This window comes from Perissodus microlepis, chromosome 14 (genome assembly GCF_051167445.1).
Source record: "Perissodus microlepis isolate ML-2025 ecotype Zambia chromosome 14, ASM5116744v1, whole genome shotgun sequence".
In the NCBI taxonomy this organism is placed as follows: Eukaryota; Metazoa; Chordata; class Actinopteri; order Cichliformes; family Cichlidae; genus Perissodus; species Perissodus microlepis.
Window position 1 is genome coordinate 17,458,387 of NC_140474.1, and position 27,833 is coordinate 17,486,219.

Sequence of the window (27,833 nt, forward strand, 5' to 3'; positions counted from 1 at the left end):
CCACGTCTTTTATATGTCCTTAGTGTCTAACGAGTCATAATGTGATTTAAAGCATTCGTACCCTTCAGAAACCATGGGCTGTGTTGCTTGCCAAAGTGGTGTTTTCTTATGCACAGCCCATATTAGCACAAACGGCTGTACAAACTGTGCTTAGCTAGTAATCTGTCAGTCGTAATTAAAAAGCGATGTGCTGTAGTTCTACTCTCAGCTAGCATTGCGTCATTTGCATTTCTTTAACACATGCGAGACAGGCTGGAATGGTTGCATTTCAATGGAGACGCTGCCAAAAACACTCGCAGCTGATGCTACGCGGGAAACGGTAGTATTACCAGATTTGGGTGAATTTCAATTGAAAGAAAAATTAAAAGCAGGTTGCCACCGTTTATCTTGAGTTAGCTAGACTGCACAGGAAGCTGCCTAGCAGCAGTTGCTACAACTCAAACTGAACGATGTTGCAAACCTAATAGTGGGCTGAAGTTATTCTGTGTTTGACGTGAACTGGGCGGAATGAATATAGTTTTTTTTTTCTCACGGTCATTTCACTTTCTGTACTCCATTTGTTGTTTTTGGCCCTGTTCTATTCGCTCACTGTAAAAAATGTAGATGCCAGCAGTTATCTAAAGTCTAATATGGAAAACGCAGATAACTAAATAACATTTAGTCCTGTTTCCCTGCAGAAATCTTATCCACCACCACCACCAACCTGTGGACCGGTGCCTGACAGTCTGTCTCTGCCATCCTACAAAGACTACCCAGCTCACCGACCTTTTATCAACACACTTGTGCATCACAGACCTCAAACACACACTCATCAATCATATGTTCCATCATCACCCATCAAAGCCTTCCCTGAGACCAACAGTACTGGTACAATTAACTTGTGCATCTCTTTTGTTGCCTGTGTAGAGTTTCCATTCAGGCATTGTAGTGTTTCAGAGCTCCATGGTTACACATGCAACATGATGCTGCACTACTTGAATGTCTCAGCTTCACCAACATCTATTCATTTGTCCAATCATCCTTTCTTAGCTCCTGTCATGTTATCTTCTTTTTCCTTTTAGACCCCAAAAACATCTTGTTACACCAGATATGTCACCATATGCAGACCATTCCTGTAGCTAACTTATATTTTTATGTCTCTGTAGTGATCTTATCTGCCTTGAGGAACCTACAAGAAAAGATCAGGAGGTTGGAGATGGAAAAAGGACATGCAGAGCGGAGTCTGCATGCACTGGGAAAAGATGCTTCACAAACACTTCTACAGAATGAAGATATTACACCGAGACTCTTAAATGATCAAAAAGACCCAGAAAGACTAAGAAGTGCCCTGTCCAACTGCAACCAAGGTGAGTATATATATAGATATATATATCTATATATCTATATATATATAGATATAGATATATATATCTATATAGATATATATATATAGATATATGGTGATAATAATTTAATTACCTTTTCATATACTTTTATTACTGTCTTGTTTCAAGCTATAATCTTTTTTTGTTACCTACATGTCTTCTGCGTATCTTCTCTCTATTTCTAGTGCTGATCAACCACCTTGCTGCCGCAGAGTCTCGCTGTTTGAAGCTGGAGCGACAGCTGGATCACATGAGGAGGATGCTGCGCAATGCCAGAACAGAGAGGACCAACCTGCTTAAACAGCAGGTTAAATGTCATAGCCTGTAGCTTTTCATTTAAAATATACAGTGGTCCCTTGTCTATCGTGGTAGTTACGTTTTAAAAATAACAGGTGAAATCCACAAAGTAGTCAACGTTATTTTTTACAGTTATTATAGATGTTTTAAGGCTGTAAAACCCCTCACTACACACTTTATACACTTTTCTCAGACAGGCATGAACATTTTCACACTTTTCTCTCTTGTTTAAACACTCTCAAAGTTCAAACCTTCATAGCAAAATAAGTCCAGTATTATAGAATGAAACCAAAGTCACCCGCGGTTGCCTTTGACGGTGCAAAATGTTTCGTCGAAATTGTTGTGTTTGTTGGGGAGAAAACTTAAAAACATACAGTACAGCACCTCAGAGTCACACTGCTAGCGATAGAAAATTAATGTAAATTTGACAAGCTGAACGCATTCTGTACTGTACAGGAGACACAGTACAAGATTGATTGACAATGGTCTACAGCCAATCAGGACGCAGAACACAGTGCACTGTAAAAAAAAAAAAAGCATGCAAAATTGTACAAAAAAATCGAAACAGTGAGGCCGCGAAAGATGAAAGATGAACCGCGTTATAGCGAGGGACCACTGTATTCATTTAAAAACTTGAAATCAGTAGTCAGTAGATCCATATTCTTCTTCTCTTGGCTCTTGACGGAGGCGGTCGCACTTTCTCCTTCTCCCTCCCCCTCTCCCTTATCTTTCCTGCTTGGCTTCTCATGTCTTTTGTAAAGTCTCGCTTATTCTCTAACCCTAAGAGAGTCTCCCAGACTTGTTCTCTAAAAACCTAAAGAAGAATTATGGATTTGATCAACTGGTCCCTTAACGAAACTGACAACTCCTGGGCTTGGGAGAGCCTGATTGTCCTGCGGAGACATTTGCTGCTGGATACTCGATGGTCGGCTGTGTCGTGTGTCTGGCGACACTCTCGATGGAGGACATTGAACGACATCTACCAATTCGGAACCATGATAACAGAGTTCTGGCTGATTGGAGCTGGCTCGGACCTGGCTTATCGAAGAACAAGAAGCGGCTACAGCTGTTCAAAATTCCACAAGGCTGGCTGACATGATAGAGGATGGGCAGGGCTGTGAGTACTCAGACTGCTTTTGAACGCAATATGGATAAGATGTTGGAGAAGCTCGTGGCTCTGCTATATGGATAACATCTTGAAGAAGAACAAATGGAATTGAGAGACCTGTTGATCAGTGACGGACATTAGACCAACTGTAAAATTGGATGGAGTTTGTTCGCACTAACCAAACTAACTACCCTCTTCATCTCATGCGGCCCCCTGGCGCCAGCTGGATGCTCAAGGCAAAAGCTGACGGGAATAACAATTCTCCTTTAGATAATAAGACTGTGTTGTGACTTTCTCCCTCCTCATTCAAGGCCACCCACGTCGACCGAAGATTGTTGATCTCCCTGTTGGAGCTCAGTCTGGGGGGAGTTGTTTTTTCTCCTCGTCTTTCCTCATGCTGTGCATTTTCCATTGTTATACCTCTCTGACCTGTCTTCCCCATGTGATGTTGTAATGTATGTATGGTCGGAAGGGTAAGATGGCGCTGGCGAAGGTCGGCAGCCTTAACCCAACAAATTTCCCACATGTGGGACTAATAAAGGTTATCTTATCTTATTAATTGTTATCTTCCTTTCAGGACATCCTGCAGAAAGCCAAATCAGCTGAGTGGCAGTCTGACACAGCATCACAGTATGCTCAGTTTGACAAGCTGGAGAGACTTGAGCAGGAGTATCTCAGACTGACACGTACACAGAACATTTCCGAGGTAAATATACAGACTTGCTGACGTAGTGTCAGGTACACTGAAATTATCTACTGAACAACCCATGCTCTTCTGTCATAAGGAAGAGAATATTGCCATTAAACATCATAAAATCCATGGCAGTGGCATCAGGCTTCCCCATATTACCCACAGCTTGTTTTTCTTCAAGCATGGTTTGATAAATCAAAAGTATGAGTATCAAACTGCTGTCCTGGGGGCTGTAAATGTCCCACTAAAGGGTCTGATTTTGGCCCACAGTTAGCTTTGCAAATTGAGAAAATTTCAGTGAAGCAGTGCATAATTTGTTGGCTATTTCACTGTACTACTTACTTAAATATAGATGAAGCAAGTGGTTCACAAAACATTTAATCACTAAAATAGGTTGTTTTTTCATGTCAGAAATAGGACTTTAAAGCATCTCAAGCTGTTCATCACCTGCTTTATAAGTCAGTACATCATTAAATGTGAATGTTTTCATAATCTGCATAAACATGTTTACATTAAAAGAAAAGGGAACAGTTCTGAAGTCTTTTCTAAGATTACTGAACAACAGTTTTCCCACAGCTCATATTAAAGAAAACAGATAAATGTTCACAAGAGTTTACAAGAAGTCTTTAAACAGACCAGAACAAGACAAAAAGAATACTGGTTCTTAAGGGGAGCTCAGAATTTAAAATCCTGTATGCTGTCATGGACCTGGGTTAAACCTTAATCTGCACATTAAGAAGCTAAGAATTATTTTCAGGTTTGTTCTTTATTTGTCAGTATTTTCTATTTTTACTTAGAAGTGGTAACAAGTAAAAGTTAGTGTTTTGATATATTCATCGTATGATGGGTTTGTTTGTCTTCAGATGAAGATCCTTGAGTTGGAGATGAAACTACAGGAAGAGGAGTACCAAAGAAAGCTCATCCAAGACAAGGCCAACCAAGTAATGAGACATGAAATATAATTTTCATCCTTGCTCTCTCTGTTACTCACTTTACATACTTTCTTCTTTCCAATGCTCAGCTACAGACGGGGTTGGACGCCAGTAGGATCCTGCTGCAGTCTGTGTCACCGTGCCGATCCGCCAAGAAGCCCAAAGAGAAGAAGTCCAATACAAAGGTTAAGACCTTCACATGCTCAGCTCATGGTTTTACTTCTGTTTGAGACTGCTAAGGTGTCTTCCTTCTTTATAAGTAGATGGTAGAAGAGACAGTTTTGCTCACAAGTGTAGATTTTATTAAAAAGGTTAAACATGTTCATCAGGGAAACCAGATAAAAACATCAATCCAAATTCCATCTTCCCTAGTTTTATTTCCATTTCCTTTCCAGAAATCATCGCAGCAATATTCCCACACAGAGCCACATTATAGACTGAGCCTGAGAGATGTACCCTTTGTTGCTGGAACGGTATAAAAAGAAATGCCCGTGTGATGGAATACAATGGTCTGCCATATTTAACATGCACTTCCCTTACGCTGACTCACTCTCTTTCTCTCTGACGTTTAGTCAGTAGGCTGCAGCCACTCGGTCAGAGCCAACGTCCAGTCAGTTTTGTCTCTCCTGAAGCGACACCAGCCCCACCTCTGCAACAGCCGCGTCCTCTCACGCAACACAAACGGCTCCGGCACAGACGGCCACCGGCATTCAGACAGTTCCTCTTCTTCCTCTTCGGCTAGTGGGGAGGAATTATCGGAGCTGCTGCAAGCCCTGCAGGAGGAGCTGCGACTCATGAGCTTGTGAGCAGTATTTCATTTGATCTCGACATAAGGCAAGTCACAGACGACGATTATCAAAAGTACTTTGGGGGGTTTTTTCAGTGTGTTTCTGCGTGTGTGTTGCAGGGAGCATGATGAGTTAATGAGGCAGGTGGAGGATTGTGTGTTTGAACAGGAAAGAAAGGAACTTCGGAGGGTGCAGGAGAGGCTGTTGTTGAAAATGGAGAGGAAAGGAGAGCAGATCAGTAAGCTGTACAAGCACAAGTCGCAGGTGTGTTTTCACATATGCAGTCACTAGTTTTCTTTCTTGTTATTTATTTTTTATTATTATTATAATTTGTTAAAGCTTGTGTCTCTTATCTTTTCCTGTCTCTCTGCCAGATAAAAAAGTTAAGAAAAGAAGCCAATTGCAGGCAGAGCAATGGGAACGAGCTGAGGGTGTCTACCACAGTGTCCACCAGAGGTCACTCTGCGGCAGCAGTCAAAGCTAGACCAGGAGACAGAAGCAAGATGAATCTGAGGCTCCTGAGGGACATGAAGGCTCTGCAGACCTCATTACGGACCTGACACTTGCCCACACTTTAGGTCACTCTTGTTGGTGCTATTTACCTCCCCTCAGCAATTACTTCAACTTCAAAACAGACACTGGCTGAAAAACACTAGATGAACACGAAGAACCAGCCTGTGTTTACCAAGCGTCTGTTTGATGAGCAGGTTCAAGAGCATATGACCTGAAATTCTTTAATATGTTTTTACTAGAATATTTGAAAAGACTGGTATGAGTCAGATTTTAGATGTCACTGATGATCAACACTAACTGACTTGTTTAAAAGCTTTATTGTTTTTTCTTAATAATTTCTCATATTACTGTCTGACAATATGTTGAGAATATTTTAAAGAAAACTGGGCTTTAAATGGTACTTGATTTATTATTTACAAGTACTATTAAAGAGACAGTGTCTTGGTTCACAGAGCATTTTACCCCCAACATTTTCCTCTTATCTGTTTTTTATGCAAGTAGAGACCATTGAAGTCTCTCTACATCTGTTTTAAATCCTGTAATTTGTGTATGTAAAAGTTACACTTTTATATTTTCTATGCAGTTTTAAAGTCCATGGCCCAAATGTGAGGGGATTTATTTTTACAATCAGGAGTAAACTGGATCTTAGTGAAGACACGTTTATGTTTGTGCAGTATTGGTCCAGTACATGGTTTTGGTTGTTGAGATTTTTTTGGGGGGTGGGGCCTGGATACTGAAAATTTCCTCAAACCCTCATGTGCTTGAGGTGCTCCTCTTCCAAAGACTTGTCCTTCCTGCGTTTGATGCTGGTGTCCGACTTCAGTGAAATCACAACATCCATCGAATAAATTTTCCATTCCTGATGACTTTTTCCCAAAATTGTGTGAATCATTATACCATTGCATTAAAAGACCATTTAAATATCTGTTTCTGTTTCCCTTTTTTTAATCCAAATTAAATTCTGTTATAATTTCCTGCATTATCAGTGATGTAAATAACAGTACCCTCTAGTTGTTATTGATTAAAATGGTCCAAATACAAAGAATTGTTTATCTGCACACATATATATATATATATATATATATATATATATGAATCAAAATTACTTAGATGTGACAATAAGAATACATGTTTTAACCCTCCTAAAATGGGTTAAAAAAAAGAAATTTGGCTGCTACAATTGTAACTCATTCTCAGTTATGAGTTACAGTGATTTTCGAGTCCCTGTTATCAAAGTGTTATTTATAAGAGGCTGTATGTCACCCAGACCCCAGGGGGGGTTGTTAGCACCAGGCTGGACTGGACAGCTCCTTTGTGGAGATGAGACTGGGAAGTCTCTAAACAGGCTGGATTTTCTTGTTGGTTATTTTATGAGAGAAGAGACTGGGTGTAGTGAGAGAGCGGTGTGACGATAATCCTGAAGGGGAAAGCTGCTGGTGGACAAACTGCACAGAGACATGGTATGCTGCTTTTCATGGTATGCTATCTTTTATTATCTTAGTTTCTCAGCTGGCCTGATTTGTTTGTTGTATTCCTGACAGTATGGATTTATTAATGCCTGTTTGAAATCGCTGGTAGTGGAAAAGTTTGGCGAGGAGGCGTGGGTCAAGCTCAGGTAAAAGAAAAATTTCCCTTTGAGAGAGAGTTGAATTTTTCAAAATCTGTTTGCTTTATTAATGAATTTTTACAGCAGAAACACATTTCCGTTACATTCTTAAAACATATCAGGAAATAAACATATTGTCTTCCCAAAATCATCATCATACACAGGGATGAAGCTGGAGTCCAGGACACCTTCCTGACACATGAAGTCTATGAAGATGAAATCACTTTGCACTTAGTGGCAGAGGCCTGCAAGCTTTTAGGTGTCTTTCCATTCATGAGTTGTTTCAACATGTGAAATTGAAAATTCCAGTCATACATGTTTTTATTTATTTATTTATTTACTTTCAGGAGTAAAACCAGAGGTAGTCTTGAGGCAGTTCGGAGAGTATTTCTTTGAGTTTTGCAAACGCTCCGGCTACCATCACATGCTGCGGACTTTAGGAGGAAATCTGTCTGAATTCACGGAGAATTTGGATGCACTTCACAGCTACCTGTCGCTCTCCTATAAGGTACTTGCTTTCACATCTGTCTGCCCCCCCCTTTTTTTTTTTATGGAGACATATTTTATTATTCCCTGCTTGATTCTTGCAGGAGATGAATGCACCTTCTTTTCGAGTGGAAAGGAACCCTGATGGAACCATGCTTCTCCATTATTATTCTGACCGCAGAGGACTTTGTCACATTGTTCCTGGTTTATTTGAAACATTTCCTTTAGAAATAACAATTTTGAGCTACATTATTCTCATTCTTAATATGGAGTATTTGGATCTAAATACCAAGTGTTCTCTTTTGTAGGTATTATTGGTGCTGTTGCTAAGGATTTTTTCAACAGTGAGATAACAATGGAGATTGTTAACCAGCTAGAAGAACTGGAGAGAACTGGAAAGAAGGAGCACGTGGTTTTCCTAGTTAGCAGTAAAACTGACGCTTCCTCAAAGGCCCAGATCCTTCATTCTTTGACTGATGAACCTAATGCCACCGTCGGGATCAAAAAGGTTAGATTTTAGAAGTGGTAAATTAAACAACAATTTTATTTTACCGGAATTCTAACTCCTTTCTGTTTATGCAAACAGTCCGATCATGAAAAGAAAACAAAGATCAGTTTCACCATGCCCAGGAGTCACTGGCAGACATCAAAGGAGTTGGTTCACATTGGAAAAGGTACAGTTAACATAAAGCCTTGAAGCAATGGACTGTGCCCAACGACTGCTATCAGACTGGAGATAACATTTGCATTTATACATTTGCATGTATAAATAAATATTTACAACATTTATTTTGCTTTACAGGCAAATCATTGAAGAATTTTGAACCTGTGTATCCCATGAAGCTCAAAATTGACCTGCAGACTTTCTGCCATGCTTTCCCTTTCCATGTAGTCTTTGACGAGCAGGTAAAATTTACAGAAATATATACATGGTTTAGATTAGCGATGAACAGTCTCTGCAGAAAATAACTCAAGAGTCATAAATAATTAGGTCATATAATATTAACGGTGAAAACCTAATGGTGGTGGTGTGCGGTACAGCTGGTGGTGCATCAGGCTGGAGTGAATCTCCAAAGGACTGTCCCTGGGCTGCAGGTTATGAATATCCATTTAGATGAGTACTTCAGCATTGTGCATCCTGAGGTGACTTTCACGATCTCCAGCATCCGGAAGTTCATCAACAGCCACTTTGTCATGCAGACTCGCAGGGAAATGATGCCTGAGGCATGGAAAGGCCGGCCTATGCTTCAGCTCAGAGGTAAAAAGAAAGAAACATTTTCTTTTTCTTATGTGTGTATTTTTTTCCATCTTCTGTTATTTGTCTTCAGGTCAGATGATCTGGATGCCTTCTCTGCGCTGCATGTTATATCAAGCCTCTCCTTTGCTGAGAAGCCTTCAGGAGCTGGAGGAAATGCACATGCACATTTCTGACATTGCACCCCATGATGTCACCCGGGACCTTATCCTACTCAATCACCAGCGACTGGCTGAAATGGAGCTATCCAGTCAGCTGGAAAGGAAGAAGGAAGAGCTCCGCATCCTGTCCCAGCACCTTGAAGAAGAGAAGAGAAAGACAGAGAACTTGCTGTATGCCATGCTGCCTAAGCATGTAGCCAACCAGCTGAAAGAGGGCAAAAAAGTAGAAGCAGGTTAATAGATAGTTAAAAGATAATTTGTTTGGGCCTATCTGATGTGGCTGTTTTGCATCTTAATTTGTGTGTATGTGTCCTACAGGAGAATTCAAAGAATGCACCATATTGTTCAGTGATGTAGTGACGTTTACCAATATCTGTGCCATGTGTGAACCCATTCAAATCGTTCATATGCTTAACTCCATGTACCTGCAATTTGACCGACTCACCACTGTGCACAATGTCTACAAGGTAAATATGAATGGTGTAACCTGTTTTTTTTCCATGTACATTTCACTGGAAAAGAAAAGAAACATTCATGCATTTCCATAAAGCTTTTGGTTACGGGTTGTTTTTTTCCCCATCATGTCATCTGTTTGAACCTGACAGAGTATTTTTCTGTTTTTACCAGGTTGAGACCATAGGGGATGCCTATATGGTGGTAGGTGGGGTTCCTATACCTGTCTCCAGCCATGCTGAGAGGGTGGCCAACTTTGCTCTGGGCATGATTATAGCTGCAAAGGAGGTTATTAACCCCATAACCGGAGGACCCATTCAGGTGCAAGGAAGTTTAGAGCACTTCTTAAGTAAACGGTTTTGAAATGGGGGTAATTTTACTCAATTATTGCGCTACACCATTACGGTAGTTCTGCTGTAAGCAGCAGTGACAAAAACACACTTTTGAGTGGAAGGAGTCTTCTTTCACTCCCCCAAATGCACCTGTGCCAGAGTTTGAATCCAAATATACACATGTAACTCCATCTGTGTGATGTTTTGTATTTCTGTAGATCCGTGTGGGTCTCCACAGTGGTCCTGTATTGGCAGGTGTAGTTGGGGAAAAGATGCCACGCTACTGTCTTTTCGGAGACACTGTCAACACTGCCTCTCGTATGGAGAGTCACGGCCTCCCCAACAAGATCCATTTGAGCCCAACTGTATACCAGTGAGGAGACACATAATATTGCACAAGAAAACCTGCATCCATACACACTTTCATGTGCTATGAAACCTGTGTTATCATCAGAATGATTACTGCCTTTATTTCTAAGTCTTGCTTTCATATATTTCAGGGCTTTAAAGAACAAATGCTTTGTCATCCAGAAACGAGGAGAGATAGAGGTGAAGGGAAAGGGGAGTATGACCACTTACTTTCTTGAAAGGAACACCGGAGTGAGCGAGCAGCAGATTATGGGTCTCTGTGACCTGGAGGCCACAGACGGAGAGGACAGCAGCCAGGGAAGCTACCAGCCAGGTCTGTATAGACCAAATGTAGTGATTTGTTGAGTGTCTTTGAAATTATAACTGATGGTTGTTTGACATTTCTGTCTGTACAATTCCTCCATCTAAAGCACAAGTGCACACTGCAATAGATGCACAGCCTTAGTATCACATCCTCTACAGAGAAAATAACAAAATCAATATGATAAGAGGGGCACCTCAATTTCAACTGTATATAGAAACAGTCTTGGAGCAAATGTGACCACATAAATTCCTCTAGATTGAATAAAGTATTCTAATTCTGACTGGGTTTTTCTCTTTTACAGGTTTTGAAACAAAGCACAAAGATGAGCCTTTCTTGATCCCAATGAATTACAAAGACAGTCCAAGTGAATCTCTGCCATCATCAAATATGTCTGAGATTCAAATCCGCCCAATTCTCAAGCCCTCCGACTCAGAAAGCTATGGAAGCCTCGACACTGAAAACCAATCAGAGGATGGAGCTCCTGACCAGATACAAGCTACTGCTAAATTTGGCCAAACGGAATACACAGAGAAAAACGTAGAGGAATTAGACAGCGATAGCCATGTGGACATGCAGGAGCAAAACTTGATGAGTGATTCTTTGGAAACTAATATTGAAAGAAAACATAGCCAAACCCAGTTCTGTGTAGTTCTCTGAGCTGCTAATACCATGCATAATAGTTTACAGGCTGTAAATGGTTTATCAGCAAGAGTGGGTGTAATGATGGGCATGAACCCTTGCAGCTGACACCAACTACTGACAAAACAACTTTGCTGCAGAGATTATGTTCTGTACTTCATCAGTTAGAGTGATTCGCTGCACTGTACAAGGTTTTCTGTTAATGTGTCATTTATTGGATGTTGCAGATCAAATGTTGAAGTTGCAGGTGAAGTTCAAGTAATGATTATATGCTTTGGTTGTAGCTCATGCGTCTTATATTAGAATTTTTTTATTGTGTCTGCCCTGCACAGTGACAGTGGCACAGTAAGCAAAATGTTTTCATGTTATTGAGAAATGATTATCTATCTATCTATGGAATAATAAAACAGTCTCCTTTAAACATGACTTTCATACCATTTATATTTAATATAAATAATCCAAACACTGGATTCTTTTAAGAAGACTTTTATACATGAAAGCAGAGATTGTGATTTGGTTTTGAGAAAACAAAATACATGCTCAGGAACAGCAGGTCATCTTCAGGAGGTCCATTGACCATCTTCTTCAGTTTACATTGTGAAAAGAAACCAAGATGAATAAATAATGAATAAAACATCGCTCATGAGGTCTGAGTCAGCGACCACAGCTGTCCGTAAAAGGGTTGTCACCTGCAGGTGTGTGTGTCACTCTCAAGCAACACCCGGGGTCAGGTGAAGAGACCAGATATCTGATCCTCGCTCCGGAGGGCTCTGTGCTTCATCACTGTTGACCATGGTCAGATGAAAACAACACCTGTAACCAGAGTCTTCTGTTTGTGTGGTCAGGTGTGATAAAAATCGGTCTGCTGGCTCACTCACTAAGAGCCCAGTCTACGTTGGCCTAGATGAAGAGGCCAACCTGTCACCTGTCGCAGGCCACAGAGGCTCAGTTCATGTCTGAATTTTGCCTCGTTTAAAGTCTGGTTGTTTTCTCAAGAATCCGTCTCAGTTATGGAATCCAGGTCAGACAGTTTAGGATCCTCCTGGTGTTTGGTCAGAGCTGGTCGACTGGTGTAAATGTCATCCACAGGTAGAAGGAAGGTGACAGTTTTCACCTTGGACCTTAAGGTGCAAAGAAAACACAAGAATAATTTTGCTGCAGTTTCAGAGATTCTGTATAAAGACTAGCCTTTTGAGGCAAAGCAATGAACAAAGTACTTTGAATTTAGCCATTAATGGAAACAGCAGTTAAAGCCTCTGTGAGGTCAAGTTTAAGATGAATTTTTGTTTATGGCTACAGTTGGGGCATTTATAGTATTTATCTCTACCTGTTTTTATGAACATATTCCTGCAGGGAGTGCCGGTTGGTAATTTTTCCCACATCTTCCTTTGTTGAGTTACCAAAGACACCTTTCCCATGTTGGATTTCTTCTTGCAGTCTTTCCCAACCAGAGTTGCTTGGCCGGACCCTGTTAATCCTTCCATCCCGTACAGTCACACCAGACAGGTTGGAACTTGTAGAGTACCTCCGAACAGTCATCACAGTGTTTTCTGTGAAACAGCACAAACATGATGGATTGAAAGATTTTTATTTATTTATTTATTTTACAGGGCAGGGATGCCTATAGACAGGAAACAGTAATGTCATGTTCTCAGGTGTCTCTAAATATTACGTTTTAAAGTTTATATAAAATTTACGAATATTATAAAAGGCTATAATTAACATATTTAGATTTTTCCTTAGATACCTTGTTGGCATTTATTGTGAATAAGGAATCTCCTCAAATCTCCTTAAAAAAGGATGACCATTGAATCAGAACGAGCCTATAATGAGCCCTATTTCTAGTTTTAAAGTAAATTTTTATATAATAAAGAACCCTAAGAGATAGCCTATCATACTATTTCATTAGTTTAAACTCAGTCTGATGCCCCACTCGACTTCCCTCTTACCCTTGTATTGTCCCTCCAGGACCGGCGCAGACGCATTTCGCCTCAGGTTCACATAAGGGTTATCATCCTTGTCAGCCTGCTTCTTAACTGCTGATGACACGGGACTAGCTTCTCCTGGCATGGCCGCAAGTGAACGCTGACCAAAGTCTCCCCGCAGCTCCCGGTTCTCCGCTTCCAGCTTCTTGATTTCGTCCCGCATCTCCATGATCACCTGCGCCAGGCTGCGGGTGCTCTCCATGGTGCTGTTGCTGCGGTGCCAGTACCACGGCTTCCCAAACACCGGCAGGGAGTCGCGCAGTAGAAGCTCACCGTGCTCCTGCGTCTTTATCATTGCGGTCCCCAAAGCTTTTGTGGTCCTCCTGCTTAGAGGCTTTCCAGGTTCTCTGCGTCTGTCAATCTCGGTCCAGATCTTGTTATGGGGAAGATTACATCGCCTTTCACCACTTGTACAGCTGAAAGCGCTCCGGTGATCATCCAGCAGCACACAAAGAATGTTTTATTCATCACACCCGGCGTCCGGTTTCAGGAAAACTAAGCAGGGGTCGGAAATGAATTGTGCACTGCACAAAAGCTAGAGCGGCACTTAAAAGGAGTTTTTGACATCGTTTTTGTGCCTATAATATTTGTAGCAACTATATGTTTAAGGTGTAGGAATGATTTTGGCATCCCAGCTTTACTGTGTGGGGGTCATTTCTCTGTTGGGATTACAATGTCCTCCCCCTGAAATATTAATTAAATCTGTCAGCCAAGACAAATCTTGGAGTGAGACTGAATAGGGGCCTGTTCTGTTTTTTTGGTGTGCGTGTGTGTGCGTGTGTGTGCCCTGATTTTGATGCATAAGATCATTTAGAGCAGAGCATTTAAAAAAATAAGTGTAATTGATTATTTGCACAATGACAGTGTGAGTGTTTTTTCAATATGAGCAACTTCACTCAGAAGACAGATATTAATTAAAGTCTATTTAATAGGCTATATGATCCTCGGTCTCATGAATATGCATGTTTGATGAAAGGGAGGAGGGGGGTTAAACCAGAAATTGCAGGCAGTTTTGAAGAAAAAGACAGTAGAAAAAAAGCAGGTGTTTGATAATAATAATAAGAGAAGGAACAAACATGAAATGCAACAGGATGCACTCCAAAGAAAATTTCAGCAAATTACACTCAGTGGGACTTCCATAGTCAGGATGAATGGTCCGGTGTGCCAGCAGAGCTCATGTGGCAACAGGTTGTGACCCCTTATAAATAGACCAGAAAGTCTGCGAGTGCACGTGTACCCTAGCTGGCCCGACTCAAACAAAAACCGAGGTTACCCACATAATTTAAAATGGCATAATCCATAATATACAAGTGATGTAAGGAAGGGTGTTTAGCTAATTAACAAATTAAAATAGAGCCCCAGTTGGTTTTCTCATGTGTGACTTGGACTGAATGGTGGTGGCTCAGGGCAACCCGAGCCTCCCAGAGTCTAGGCCACTGGGACGGAGACAGGCACACATAAACTAGTCTGTGGAGGAGAGAAACCCAATAAGCTCCCCTTTCTGGTTCACAAAATAGACTACAGAGAAGGCGGGAGGTGAGAGAGATGAGACCGAGGATGGGAGTACTGCCAATTAGCTGGCAGAAAAACAGTTTGTGTAGAGGACTTATTGTAGAGGGTCAGTGCAACTCAATCTGCTGCACCTCAGGTGTGGAACAGAGGGAGTGTGAAGAGACAGACATAAATGTGTCAGCTGTCTTGTCAGACTGCGATAACAACAACAGACAAGTGTGAGAAAGAGATGGAGAGTGAGTGAGTAAGAGAGAAATAAAGGCCATATTTTGTCTTTTACCACCAACTGCATTTTCAGAGCCACTTAACCTCTTTTTATGTGCCGTGTACAAACCCCAGGCTTAGCATCAATTAGTAAAGAAGCACTCTGCTGCTTTATCTCTGCATGGTCAGTAATTATACCCAACAAGTGGAAAAAAACTGACATCAGATCCGTTGGAAAACTGGTCACTGTGGGAGCACACTAAATTTTAATGCCATGTCACTTTCAATGAAACCTCAACCACAATTTTATACCCTCCACTGTGCTAAAGTCAGTGCAACGCACTCTACTGACAGATGCATTTGTGAGAGTATGTGTCTATGTTACTTAATATACAACTGCCTATGTGGGTATAGCTTTTGAGTGTCCTTATGAATTAAATCAAGGAATTCTACCTGATGACAGTTGTCTGATATCAGGCTGTGTTGAAGTATTATATACTGAATAATAGTTTTTAAAAAGGTCTGCAAAACCATCTCGGTTTACAGAGAATTATTCAAAAAGACAAAACATCCTATGAGTGGCAGCTTTGTTGATGGCCAGACTGCTTTGAGCTGATAAAAAGGCAACAGTAACTCAAATAACCACTTGTTAGAACCAAGGTATGCAAAAGAGCATCTCTAAACATGGCAAGGTCAAACCTTGAAGGAAATGAGCTACAACAGCAGAAACTGGGTGCCGCTCCTGTCAGCTAAGAAAAGGAAACTGAAGCTACAATTCACTCACCAAAATTGGACAACAGAAGGTTGCTGCTGATGGTATACTGACGTGGGGATATTTTGTTTGCACACTTTGGGCCCTTTCAGTTCAATTTTATTTACATAGTGTCAAATCACAAAAAAAACCCAGTTGCCTCAAGGTGCTTTATATTGTAAGGTAAAGGCCCTAAAATAATACAAAGAAAACAGAGAAAACCCCAACAATCATATGAGCCCCTATGAGCAAGCGCTTTGGCAACAGTTGGAAGTAAAAACTCCCTTTTAACAGGAAGAAACCCTCAGCAGAGGGAAGGCCATCTGTCGTGACCGGTTAGAGTTAGGGGAGGAAAATAGGACAAAGACACACTGTGGAAGAGAGACAGAGATTAATAAGAGCAAATTACTAATACTCTTTGGAACTAAAACCTTTTGTACCAAAGAGTATTATTTATAGACCAGTCTACCTACCTACGAAGTATTGTGGTGTACCATGTCCATGCCTTTATGATCACAATGTAGCCATCAGTGTTAGGGTACTTGGGTCGTTAACCCAGTGTTTTGTGTCTTTTGATTCATTATGTTCTCGTTGTATTTTATATTTCCTGGTTTTGTTTACTTATTCTATTGAGTTTATTCAATATTTCTAGTTTTGGTGATCTTAGTTAGTATTTGGTCCTGTTCATGTTTTGGTCTCGTCTGTGTCTTGTTTGTCTGTCTTAGCCCTGTGTTTCTTCCCCAGTCATGTCTCTGTGTGCATCTGCGTCTCATTGTGTGTTCCCTGTATTTTCTGTTTTACTTTGGTAGTCTTCTGTCGCTGTACTCATGTTCTGTTTTGCTTCTCCAATGTCTCGTCTGTTTGATTAGTGCCAGCTGTGTTTCCCAGGTTAGTAAAACTAGTAAAATACTCTGATTTAGGGGAAAGATGTGGTTATAGTGAAATATATGAAGTCAACATTGAAGATGTAGGGAAACACAAAAAAACCCAAAAAACAATAGTCACACATAAGTGATAAAGAGAGCTATTGTTTATAACACCAGGGAGCAAAGTTAAAAAAAATGTTTTTTTCTTCTTTGTCTTTGCCTGAGTTTGCTCATTTAAAAATTCTAATTAATGAATTAGCCGGTCTCAGGCCAATGCAAGACAGAATATGAGTGGCTGCTGTGCAGATTTACAGCCAAGACACAGACTGGATGAGTAAACTTACAGATACAACATAGCAGAGGACCTGTAACCATAATGTAAGGTGCAATTATAAAAAACAACAAAAGACTCACAACAACAAATTAAGCTACTTAAACATAGTCATGATCTTTGGACATTAACAAAATTTTATTTAAATGTTATACATAAAACTTTAGTTTTGTTTGTTTGTTTGTTTGTTTGTTTTTATTCAGCTAAACAAATTTATATATTGTATATTTTATAAAAAGCAACATTTCAAACATTTTTAAATATTAATATTTCTTATTTACAATTTAAAACAGTACAGGAAATAATAACAGTAACAATGAATTTTCAATTATAAAAATGTTACAAAACATATTTTTTTTGTCTGTTTCCATTTGAAAATTGGCAAGCAGATATTTCCAGATCGTTAGCTAGGATACAAAGTAGCAATGTGGAGCTGCTCTACATTCAAACAAGAACTGGAGGTGCGTTCAACTCCTCACATTCTTGGCTAATTAAAACCTGTAATCTAATCATTTGCCATTTTCACATTAGTTGTCTTGCGAGACTTCTTTTAATAGTTTGAAATTCAGTAATATTCCACAGAAAAATGTAAAAATAACTGTAATCAAAATGCACCGGAGAGCTTTATATTTCATACAGCTGAACGCACCTCGAGCTCAGTAAGGTCACTGTTCTCTAAAGGGTCAGGGTTGTGGAGAGAAGGCGCATGTTGTGTGTTTGTGTGCATTTGAATTTGTTTGCAGGTTTGTCTGCCAATATGTAAGCAAATGTAATCACTTGAGGGGGCAGGGAATTCTATACGACACACGAACCGAGTCTTTTAAATCAAAACGTACAGTAGCTAACAGTCCAGCAGTCTGCTCTCTACTGTAGACAAAGTTCAACAACAGGACTACAGACTACCACAACCACAGTCTACACACTTCTTCCCTTAATGTCCTCTACACTCTTCATCAGTCACAGTTCCACTAGCCAACTGCTTCAGGGGGAAAAAAAGGTCGGAAACAATCAAATGAGTCACTCTGAGGCTCAAACTGGGACAAAATGTTTATGGCGAGTCTACTGGCCGTTCAGTAGGTGCTGTGCCTTTCTGTTCCTGGTTGTCTTGTGTGAGGAATCTGCACAAGAATAAGAATAAAAATCTTCAATTGGAATAGGAAAAATGCAAAAGCGAGCAAATATCAAGTCTGGCACTTTGGTTCCTGAGTTGGGCGCTGGGATTTCAGGTAACAATAAAATGGGTTAAGCAAGTATAAAGGCGAAAAAGATGTCTTTCTGTAAAGAAATCTGATGACATGACAGCAGTTTTACAGAGAGTGGACAGGGAGTGGTTAGGCAGAGAAGATGAATGGAAGGCAAGGATGCTTTTAAAAGCAGCAGTGTGAGAAAAGGTTGCAACAGAAGAGGATGTCCACGAAAATAATAACTGCCTCCTAAAATAATGCATGAAGAAAAAAAGAGGGTGCTCAGTATGCCATGCAACTGAACTGCCAACAAATAAATTAAAGAATGTATGGCAGTATAGTCTGGACACTCATTAGTCTTTGCATTGTGAGACCTGTTCATTCATGATCCCAGAAAGCTCAGTCAGCATGTCCCGATAGTGAGCTCTCATCTCCTCCTGGTACTCCAGCTGGTCCTCCTTGATCAGTCGCTCATTTACATCCAAAGCCTGACCGCAGGCTTCTGCAAACCGCCTGCAGGGGGCGGATTAAGTTTGACTTATGTTAATGTGCTGATCATTGATATGTGTTTAACTTTTTTTTTTTGAGTGAAACTTAAATAGTATTACATTTTACGGTTCCTGACAGTAGACTAAATCATTGTTAGCTAGCTCAACACTTTAAATCATACCTGAAAATCTCCTTCAGAAGTTTGACCTGGTTGTCTGGATACTTCTTAGCATTCTTCTCCTCCAAAAATGCCCTGGCATAAGCCATGGGCCCTGCGTTCACCTGGATGGAGATGATCAAGTGAGACAACACCAGAGTAACATATGTAAAATGTGTGTATCTATAGTTTGGGAGAATCCCCACCTTGACGCTGACACTGCCTTGCAGTTTTAGCTGCAGCCGGATCATGTCCACCTCCTCCATGTTGCAGAGCTGGTTGAGCTCAGAGACTTTACGTGACATCTCGTCAATGGCAACTTCAATTGGATTCATTTCTGTGCTTTGCTGCTCCACCACCTGGATGCGCTTTTTAAGGTAAGGGAAGCTGGAACTTGCTAAAGAACAGAAAAACACACACAGTCTGTCAGATACAGTAACAGAAAGAGGACAAATGTATGTTCTGGTGACTCAAAAAAATATGTATATATCAGAGATATAAACAAAGAAGAGATACTCACTAGTCAGTATGGTGCGCCGTTTGCACTGCTCCTCCACATCCCCATGTTTCTTTCCTGACAGCGTAAACGGTGTCTCAAATACAAACCGGTTGATGTTGTGATGCCTCTCAAAGTCGGTCCTTTTGTCACATTGTTCTTTCTCATCAAAGTAGGGCACTACATATGTGACCTGAATGTAAGCAAACTTGGGGTCCAGGTCTTTAGGATTTACCTGTTAGCAAAGAATTTTACAATATTATCACATAAGCAACACGCCGCAGCGCCAACAGATGTTAATTCATTCATTTTAATGGTCAAATTCTGTAAGATACCTTATTAGAGTCCTGGATCATCTTGACATTTTCAGCTCCAAACTTGTCTGAGTAGAGTTTGAGTAATCTCTGGGAGATTTCCGACAGCCCTGTCAGCTTTGGCTCTTTGTAGATGAACTCTTTGCTCTCTTCCTCTTCAAAGAAACCCTACCAGAACACAAACACACACATATGCACACACTAATCAGCAAAGCTTGTTACATGTTGGTTGGCTTGGTGTGTATGTAGTCTTTTATTTTTGATTCATAGGATGTGTTGCTTTTGCTTTCACAGCACATTAGATGTTGCTCTCTTGAGGTTTCTTGAGTCACTTGTGCTTTCAGATACAAAAACTTTGTCACTTTGTTAGAACATCTCAACACTAACAGGGTACCAGTGTTAAGTTCTGGATGAGGGAGTGCGGAGGCGGCACTGGAGTCAAATGCCAAGGGTGAATGAGTTTCAGTAAATCCTATCTTCCGGTTCACTGTTGCTCTGTGATATCAGCTCGTCTTAATGTTTAAGAAGGTAACAGTTTCATTGTTGGGCTTAATGGGAAGTGAAATGGGCCACAGCAAGCCTTAGACAAACCCTTCAAAGGGTAAGAGCAGCAGATGTTAATAGTGGTAAAAGGAGAAGAAAGGTAAAAGTGGTTAGCACTGAGGAAAATGGAAAATCAAGGACATACAAAACTTACCATATTCTTGATACAGAATACAACAAAACAGAAGAAAAAAAAGCAGACAGAGAAATTAAAGACACTGATTCAGTCAAAACAAATCTAGTGTCCTGCTTTCCATTTCCATGCCTCACTGACCAGGTACTGCATTCTTCTTTATCTGAAAGTCTCACTATTTTACACCTATCCTGTGTAAAGCAGCCAGGTTTGTAAAAACCGAGCCCAAACCACACAATGCACCTTTGGAGATAAAGCCAGTGCTTCAAAGATGAACCCAGGGCCAAGTAGAATTCAATATTAAGCTTTCTACAAGGTTTAGTTATCCAAATTACAAAAAAGACTAGCTATCCTGACAGTTTCACTTTTATTTACCAAACCTTTGAGATTTCTGGCACTGACACGTGGTGGTATGCGAACAAAGAAAGAAATGATCACAAGCTTACTGATGGGAAGAAGCTTTGCAATTAAACAGCGATTTATCATTAGAATAATTGTAAATTAAAGTATTAACTAAATAACTTCCATTTCAATAGTCAACAAGACATAAAAGCTGCATATAGATAGCTGGATATATATGCTTCTACCACTGTCTTTGCAGTTGTAGAATTTTTTCCCATAGATTTCAGTTAAGGAAATCTATATCTCTATTATAACATGTGTGTAGAACTGATCAAGTTCTACACACGTAGTTAAGTTTATGTGCAAAAACACACCACCTAGTGGTGTTTCCGATGTATTTGTTAAACGTGTAGTTACAGTGACTGTTCGTTGTCCTTTGTATCTTAAAAGTCTGTGAAGGTAAGCTCAAGCAGACACTCACCTGTCCGTAGAAAGCTACACGGTAGTAGCGCCCAAAGAGACGCTTTTCTGAGTTCACCACCTCCGTCACCTTCAGGTAGGAGCGATGGATGTCATAGTACAGCTCTGATAGCCTCTGTAGGCACAAGCAAACAAACAAAACACAAATAATTTCATACGCAGCTCACACTGCACATTTTTTCACACGCTTACACAGAAAGGATAAAAGCCGTTACCTTGAAATCTCTTCTTTTTTCAAAGACAGCAATTACAGGTTTGTTGATGTCAGCAATGAGCTCGTATCTCTCCGATTTCCACAAATAGTCCACACACAGCTCCAGCTGCTCCACCAGGGTGTCCTACACAGTGCAATGAGAGCACAAAGAATATAAGAGAAAAATCTGACCAGCAACAGTAATTCTGATGATTAAATCCAACAGAGTTAATGGTTTTGTTCAGGACAAAAAGGCTAACACGGACCTCAGTATATGGCGTGTCTTGTGTACCAGTGTCTTCCTTCATGGCTCCCTCCTCTTTAACATTAGGGCTGATGCACATAAATGCTGCCCAGCCCATGGAGAAGGATGCTGGTGTGTCAAACAAGTGAAAGTGATATCAGGGCACGATTACTAAAAAGACACACACTTGCATACTTCCTACAGACATCACACGTTATCGTTGGTGCTATGTTTGGCATGTAAATGCACGTATAGATGCTTAAAATACATCTGCTATCACAGTCTTGCAAGAAAATACGAGACTTACAGTCAAGCATTCAGTTTTTGCAAAAACAGCAAATGTGAGTGTGCTTCACATCAAACCCCTGAGACACTGAGCATCATATCCTGTGAGACTTGTGTGAACAGACACAGTGACAGTAAAACGTAACCTGGCGCAAGATCATGCCAGCAAGGCAAGAACAGTGGTCCTCAGAACAATTTACTGCAAAATGCAATACACCGTGTAGAAAAGTGATTCAAATTTAAACCACCACCGGACAACCTGATGTCCCTTTGATCCAAATCATGTCCGCCACTCAATATCCAGAGCTTGCAAAAAAATTCAAAAGGTACAAACAAATATAAGTGCACACTCACTACCAACCACATTCAGGTCTTTCTGTTTCTACATTCATGTTTCTACCCAACCCCAACACCACCCAGCGGACCCCCAGGCGCACACACTCACTGTCTGGATCTCGGGAGGTAGTTAGTAAGGAGCTACATTTATAGACAGGGCTTTCTTCAGGGGACACGCTGGACATCCTGGCCTTGTCAGCGCTCCAGTAGCCTGTTTGGTAGGAGGGGAGGAGGAGCAGGTTTACAAAGTTTATGTCCACTTGCTTTTGCCACTTTATGCTCAAGGACAAGGCTCACAAAGCAGCTGAACTGCTGGCACTCTATGCTAGGAACTAGCCCACAGGCTCAGTGAGTAAAGCCATGCGCAAAAGACGTCAGAAACACCGAGTGGCAGATACAAGCTGTTTACACGAGGAAGCATGCACACACAGAAAAACGTGAAGCACAGGAAAATGTGTGGACATCAATCTAAGAGCAGGATGGAATTTAAATAGAAAAGAAATGTCTATACTACTACAGGACAGGAACAGGAATCAAACATCATTTCCCATGAGTTCTCAGTCAGTCACACTCAGATGAAAACTGTCCTCACTTTCAGGCATACACATCAAGAACAGTGAATGTATGAAGGACTGATGCCTCAAAGGTTTGATGACTATGATAGCAAAGAGAAAAAAGTATTCCATTGTGAGAAGCTGCTGTATGTGATTGGATGAACTCAAGTTAGCATGTCTGCAGAGATGCACAAATATACAAAAATCTCACTGCACTGCAAACAGATATTTGTGCAGATACACACAAACCATGCTGCAAAAAGCTCGCAAAGCAAAAGTGGCAGCAAAGTGTGGACTAACCTCTCCTCTTCAACGATTCAGCAATCAGGGCTGAGATGTGGATGTAGCACATAGCAGCCTGAGGGAAAGACAGAAATTTGATTTTTTTTTAAACTGATACTTTCATGTGACATTATTGATGTTTCTGAAGTCTGAGAACCTGACAAAATGCAACATTTCTAACCTCTGAGAGATCCCCGTTGCGGACGTGAATCTTGGCCATGCTCTCGAGCCAAGTGCGTCGAAGCTCAGGGGTGCTCGCGTAGGAATTGGCCAGACTGTACTGCAGATCCACCAGCATTTCAGGATCCTTCTCATGCTCCTTCATTTGTGCTGTAGCCATCAGAACTGTCCTGATCCGTTTGGTCAGGTCCTTCACCTCAGCAGGGAACGGTGTGTTCTGTAGAAAATGAAAGTAAAATTAAATATAAAGTACACGATTGATGATAATTATTGATAGAAAAGGTGTTTTAAAAGCTTAAGGAATTCTGTACTTTCAGTGGTGCATCTCCATTAGCAAAGTTGTTTATGATGGCCAGAGACTGTTGAAACCTCGAGCCTCCGATTCCAGCATCTGCTATCAGCTGGCTCACTGCCTTGATAACCTGTAGCGGAGACAGGCCAGTATAGCCATGAAACGGTGATACGCAAAGTACACAAAACTCAAATGAAGTCATTTTACTTCTTTATATTAACTGACCTGCAGATGTGAGCGAACGATCGACTTTCCCTTGGTAAACTCAAAGTTTTTTCTCATGAAAAAATACAGCAGGGCAGCTGCCTCCGTCTGGGTGGAGCTGGATCGATGGTTACAGCACTTGAGGATCTCGTAGCAAAGACAGCCACACAGGTCTGCCTTACCCTGGAAAAATGCACTGGGAAACTACAGAAAAAAGAGAAAGACGAAACTAACCTTAAGATAATGACTCGAGTCTTCAATGATATGTTAAACGATTAAAGAAAGGTTTACGGACCTTTTGTACAAAAAGCCTGAGTGCAGCAAAGACATGCCGTAGAGTAGCAGTTGATTGGTTGATCTGAAAGAAGAGCAAGTAGGTGTCCAGCACCTTCTTCATCAATGTGTTCTGTCCATCGTCCTGCAACAGCTGCTTCTGGATGAATGTGAGAAAACGAAAGAAAAACATGTTTCACCAGACTTAACTTCAATGCAGTCTTTAAAAAAACACTAGGTGGCAGTGTGTATGAAATGAATGTGTATGAAATGTGTTAAGACTTGAGCCACCTCACATTTATTTATATTTTGCTGGGAAAGTGGGAAATGGATGTAACAGTTTACTGTAACATCTCAGTTTTCAGTTTTCAGTTTTATTTGTCATATGCAAGTTAGCACAGGGTCAACATTGCAATGAAATGTGTTTGACGAGCAGCAGTCACTCAGCAGCATGGTACAGTAGAAGAAAATATAATAAAATATAATAAAAAAAAATAAAATAATAAAAAAAAAATAGAAAAATAGTAAGGAGCAAAATATTAGAGAGACATGGTAGAAGAGAAAAGATGACTAAATATATAAGTATCTATAAATATAAATATATGTACACTAGTGATTAAATAAGAAAATCTTGAAAAGAAATATGACGGGAGGGCAGATGGGATATTGCACAGGAATGAGCAGCAGAAAATTACAGTATTGCACTTTTTAAATATAAATATCAATAACAATAAAGTGAAGTGACCAGTGCAGATTAAACAGATCTGCAGACATGTGTAAGTACAGTATAAAAGGCAACAATGGAATTTATACAAATTCTGCTTGAAAGTCAATATTTGGTATGCCCACTTTTATTGAGTGAAACATTAATGATGGAAGCAGACAAATCCCCATCAGGTTTGCATCAAGAAGGACTTCTATTGTAAAAAACAAAACAAAAAAAAAACCTGCCAAATTAAATATACAGAGCTAAAGGGAGCAGCCAAAAGTAGTTTCACTGTCTAGCCTATCGTTTAATTTTTTATAAAAGTAGTAATAGTAATAGTCCTTCAGGTGTCTACAAAGCTTTTCTTTGGATGTTGACTGTCTTTTGTTCCATTTCTGTTAAAACGATCCCACAATGCTTCAGTAATATTGAGGTCCAGGTTGTGGTGAGGCCAATCCAAAATATCTAACTGAAATGCAGTTCTAATCCACAACAGAGCCTCAACATTTTTTATTTTTATTTTTATTTTTTACACGTGGCTGTTCCTCTTTACCATGCCTCCTGACTACCTCTGTACATATCAATGAAGATGAACCAAACATTTCACTCAATAAGACCTGTTGCCACTGGTTTTCAGGACGGTTTTTGTGCAATTTGGTATACCTCAGTTATTTTCCCCATTTCCTTCCTTTAGAGTGTCTTCTTGACAGCCACATTTCCACATAAGTGGCTTAAAAAAATAAATTTCTCTAAAGAAGTACAATGTAATACTTTGTGGTATTAACTTTACTTTTGGGTTGTATAATATGAAATGGTCACAGACCTTCTGATGCTGAACAAACAGCTCTAGTACATCCAGCACAGTGAGGGCGACCTCTGTGGACATGTTCGCCTCAATATCTGTAGGACTCAACGTGTCCCCATCCTGAATGCCGTCTAGAAATAGAAGCACGTATGAATAACAAATACATCAAAGTAACCTCACTGTGACCTCAGTCAGAGTATTTGTTACCTGGCTCCATCAGCTGCAGCAGCTTGGGGTTGGTGAGGGCATTCTTGCCCCTGATGATGGGCATGGTTTGGGAGCGAGCATGCCGGTGGCCATCACCCCCAGATGCCATCCTGGAGGGTCAACAGCATGAATCAGAAGCTCATATAAATCACAGCGTGTGCGTGTTTTATTCATGACTTCTTTAAATTGCCCTTCAGTAAATGTAGTACTAAACCTTTGGATAAATGCAAAGGTACACTATCGCTAAAGATTCTGCACACTTAAGTAGGCGGGTAGATATAAATGACATCCATGTCTCAAGGACTTGCTGCTATCGGGAAGCTATCAACACATGAGTGTACAGACACAAAGACTGGCAAATCACACAGAACACTGCAGGTATGGGAAGAGGCATGCTGAGAACACAAGTTACAGTCTGTAATGTGGAAACACGGTGGTCACATAAATGATGAAATTACACACGACACAAATGCATTATCCTTTTTTTTCAAGTATTCACATTGTTCTTGCATGTTTAACGTGTATTAAAGAGTCTGGAGTTTTATGACATCATAAAGCACTTTTGGGCCACCAGACATCATTAGCATTCAGAACACTTTCAGTAAACAAAGACTTAGTTTGTCATCATGGCTGAGGTGTTGTCTGTTTTCCTTGTGGAGGGTGATTACCATTGTGGGAAGATGCTTGAGGGTTGAGAGGACTGGGAGGGGTTGTTAGAGCCCTTCAGGGTGCCATTGGCGTGGGTTGACTGAGCCAGCTTTACTGCCGCTGCTAGCTTCCTGTTCACAAGCCAACCACATCAAAGCTAACATTAGTTAGTTTAATTAAGACCATCATTTTAAAATTGTTATTAGTTAGATGTCCTAACTGTGGGTGGCATGCTAATAGCTGTTAGAGCATGTCTGTAATCAATAAAAAAAACTGACCTTACTGTCTAAATGTGAAGCAGCTTGCAAAGCGCTACAATTTTTGCACCTTTGTGACCTTGTTACATATTTATAGAAGCCGGGTCACATTTGATTTTAGTAAGGCTAAATGAAATGCAAAAAGCACACAAGATCTCCGATTTGACCTTGGTGTGATGAAAGCGGCTGGAGCCAAAAACAAGGATCAAACAGCTCGAGAGGAAGGTCAGCCAGATGGAAAGGTTAGAGTCAGTAGAGCTGATGCTTTTAGTTTTCCACTAGTATAGTAATGTGAAAATGTTGCATTAACTCTTGGTAGAATGTGAGTGGAAGCTGGGGCTTCGGGGTGATAGTAACATACAACTATAGACAGCTTAGGGACAAGATATTGGTGTGATGAAGCTGAATGTCAGTTATGCTGCGGCACAAATGAGCTCCGTAACAGTATCTCAAGAAAAACAGATGTTCAACTTATCAAATTATTGTGATCCTTAAAGCTTGATCAGAAACTGCTGCCAATCTGAGTAAAGCAAATGCTTCCTATGCCAGATAAAAGAAAGCGCGTAAGCCAATCAACACAAAAGCATCAGAGCCTATTAAAAACACTGAAGCCAAGCAGATGGTGGAGCTGAGCCAGTGCTGAGACTGAAGGCATGGAGGCAGAGGGTTACAAGGTCAACGTGCAACATCTGAGTCGTAAAATGTGGAAAAGATGTAAAAAGCAAACGAAACCAGCACACGGAACATTACATAAAATGGATCTGTGTCAACAAAGAAAGTGTTACTTGATGTGACAGGACATCGATATATGTGCGGTCACAAGGACAAACCATTATCAAAGGCACCATGCACAGAGCGGGAGGGTGAATGCATGCACTGTCATGGAAACTACAACAGCAAGGTCGAACATGGAGAAAACGTAACAGGCAAATGTTACTTGGTTGTGTTATGTTGGTCGTGTGCATTGAGAACATAGAACATTAAGGAAGTAAGGGATAAGCTAGAATAATGTCTGGGACTAAACTACAACATTGCTGGATAAATGAAACAATTTCCTCAATCAGCTTCTAACTATGACCAGTGGCCCTAAAACATGTCTTGGAAATCTTTGGTTGAATTTATATAGGAGATTTCTCTGTTTTTTGCTTTTAACTGTTAACTTCTCATTGATCTAAAGTGGGTGGGGCTCAGCTAGTAAACGTCAATGCCATGATATGACAGCTTATGTTGCCAGACTACTGTCAATAACACAGGATTAAACCAAAGTCACACACTCCTGATG

General features: G+C 40.6%; 4 protein-coding genes across 11 annotated transcripts in view; 2 read left to right on the forward strand and 2 right to left on the reverse strand.

Moving 5' to 3' along the window:
* The first annotated feature begins 47 nt into the window (after positions 1 to 47).
* Positions 48 to 6,618, forward strand: cep57 (centrosomal protein 57). 3 transcript variants are annotated; one of them, XM_084951397.1, is made up of 11 exons: positions 48 to 319; positions 678 to 867; positions 1,146 to 1,346; positions 1,550 to 1,671; positions 3,347 to 3,475; positions 4,324 to 4,401; positions 4,482 to 4,577; positions 4,788 to 4,865; positions 4,965 to 5,194; positions 5,300 to 5,444; positions 5,555 to 6,618. In XM_084951397.1, the coding sequence occupies exons 1-11, from the start codon at positions 272 to 274 to the stop codon at positions 5,738 to 5,740; spliced, it is 1,503 nt and encodes a 500-aa protein (XP_084807523.1). In that variant the 5' UTR covers positions 48 to 271; the 3' UTR covers positions 5,741 to 6,618. The 3 variants fall into 3 exon arrangements, with proteins under 3 accessions (XP_084807523.1, XP_084807524.1, XP_084807525.1); XM_084951398.1 differs by lacking the exon at positions 4,788 to 4,865; XM_084951399.1 differs by lacking the exon at positions 678 to 867 and having other exon boundaries at positions 49 to 319.
* Positions 5,837 to 11,316, forward strand: LOC146373774 (guanylate cyclase soluble subunit beta-2-like). The gene is made up of 15 exons (XM_084950140.1): positions 5,837 to 5,887; positions 7,235 to 7,308; positions 7,464 to 7,558; positions 7,647 to 7,807; positions 7,890 to 7,989; positions 8,094 to 8,293; positions 8,372 to 8,459; positions 8,588 to 8,691; positions 8,827 to 9,043; positions 9,114 to 9,434; positions 9,520 to 9,668; positions 9,829 to 9,975; positions 10,205 to 10,359; positions 10,487 to 10,668; positions 10,961 to 11,316. Exons 1-15 carry the CDS (start codon positions 5,837 to 5,839, stop codon positions 11,314 to 11,316), a joined length of 2,400 nt encoding a protein of 799 aa, XP_084806266.1.
* A 405-nt stretch (positions 11,317 to 11,721) lies between these two features.
* LOC146373775 (coiled-coil domain-containing protein 195-like) lies at positions 11,722 to 16,951 on the reverse strand. Its single transcript, XM_084951944.1, has 3 exons — positions 13,248 to 16,951; positions 12,626 to 12,848; positions 11,722 to 12,419 (listed from the first exon to the last, which is right to left on the reverse strand). The coding sequence occupies exons 1-3, from the start codon at positions 13,576 to 13,578 to the stop codon at positions 12,290 to 12,292; spliced, it is 684 nt and encodes a 227-aa protein (XP_084808070.1). The 5' UTR covers positions 13,579 to 16,951; the 3' UTR covers positions 11,722 to 12,289.
* Positions 16,952 to 17,063: 112 nt separating this feature from the next.
* Positions 17,064 to 27,833, reverse strand: part of dock10 (dedicator of cytokinesis 10) — a 65,130-nt gene continuing 54,360 nt past the window's right edge. For 4 of the 6 annotated variants that reach the window (XM_084951940.1, XM_084951938.1, XM_084951939.1 and 1 more), the window contains 18 exons: positions 26,315 to 26,425; positions 25,647 to 25,756; positions 25,458 to 25,570; positions 23,951 to 24,088; positions 23,677 to 23,859; positions 23,471 to 23,581; positions 23,161 to 23,376; positions 22,998 to 23,055; positions 22,253 to 22,354; positions 21,545 to 21,651; positions 21,301 to 21,423; positions 21,087 to 21,200; positions 19,609 to 19,755; positions 19,298 to 19,508; positions 18,984 to 19,174; positions 18,802 to 18,902; positions 18,506 to 18,644; positions 17,064 to 18,065 (listed from right to left, as the gene is read on the reverse strand). In XM_084951940.1, coding sequence (XP_084808066.1) covers positions 18,018 to 18,065; positions 18,506 to 18,644; positions 18,802 to 18,902; positions 18,984 to 19,174; positions 19,298 to 19,508; positions 19,609 to 19,755; positions 21,087 to 21,200; positions 21,301 to 21,423; positions 21,545 to 21,651; positions 22,253 to 22,354; positions 22,998 to 23,055; positions 23,161 to 23,376; positions 23,471 to 23,581; positions 23,677 to 23,859; positions 23,951 to 24,088; positions 25,458 to 25,570; positions 25,647 to 25,756; positions 26,315 to 26,425 — 2,323 coding nt within the window. In that variant the 3' untranslated portion in view covers positions 17,064 to 18,017. The remainder of the gene's footprint in view (positions 18,066 to 18,505; positions 18,645 to 18,801; positions 18,903 to 18,983; positions 19,175 to 19,297; positions 19,509 to 19,608; positions 19,756 to 21,086; positions 21,201 to 21,300; positions 21,424 to 21,544; positions 21,652 to 22,252; positions 22,355 to 22,997; positions 23,056 to 23,160; positions 23,377 to 23,470; positions 23,582 to 23,676; positions 23,860 to 23,950; positions 24,089 to 25,457; positions 25,571 to 25,646; positions 25,757 to 26,314; positions 26,426 to 27,833) is intronic. The other 2 variants (XM_084951942.1, XM_084951943.1) reach the window with 2 other exon arrangements.

Excerpts from the sequence above, each read along its gene's own strand:
- cep57 (XM_084951397.1), top strand. The coding sequence starts at position 272 with ATGGAGACGCTGCCAAAAACACTCGCAGCTGATGCTACGCGGGAAACG. Across the intron at positions 1,672-3,346 it reads CCAACCTGCTTAAACAGCAG|GACATCCTGCAGAAAGCCAA; the intron begins GTTAAATGTCAT and ends TCTTCCTTTCAG. Across the intron at positions 3,476-4,323 it reads GTACACAGAACATTTCCGAG|ATGAAGATCCTTGAGTTGGA; the intron begins GTAAATATACAG and ends GTTTGTCTTCAG.
- LOC146373774 (XM_084950140.1), top strand. The coding sequence starts at position 5,837 with ATGAACACGAAGAACCAGCCTGTGTTTACCAAGCGTCTGTTTGATGAG. Across the intron at positions 7,309-7,463 it reads GAGGCGTGGGTCAAGCTCAG|GGATGAAGCTGGAGTCCAGG; the intron begins GTAAAAGAAAAA and ends CATCATACACAG. Across the intron at positions 8,692-8,826 it reads ATGTAGTCTTTGACGAGCAG|CTGGTGGTGCATCAGGCTGG; the intron begins GTAAAATTTACA and ends TGTGCGGTACAG.
- LOC146373775 (XM_084951944.1), bottom strand. The coding sequence starts at position 13,578 with ATGATAAAGACGCAGGAGCACGGTGAGCTTCTACTGCGCGACTCCCTG. Across the intron at positions 12,849-13,247 it reads CCTGGAGGGACAATACAAGG|AAAACACTGTGATGACTGTT; the intron begins GTAAGAGGGAAG and ends GCTGTTTCACAG. Across the intron at positions 12,420-12,625 it reads GAATATGTTCATAAAAACAG|GTCCAAGGTGAAAACTGTCA; the intron begins GTAGAGATAAAT and ends TTGCACCTTAAG.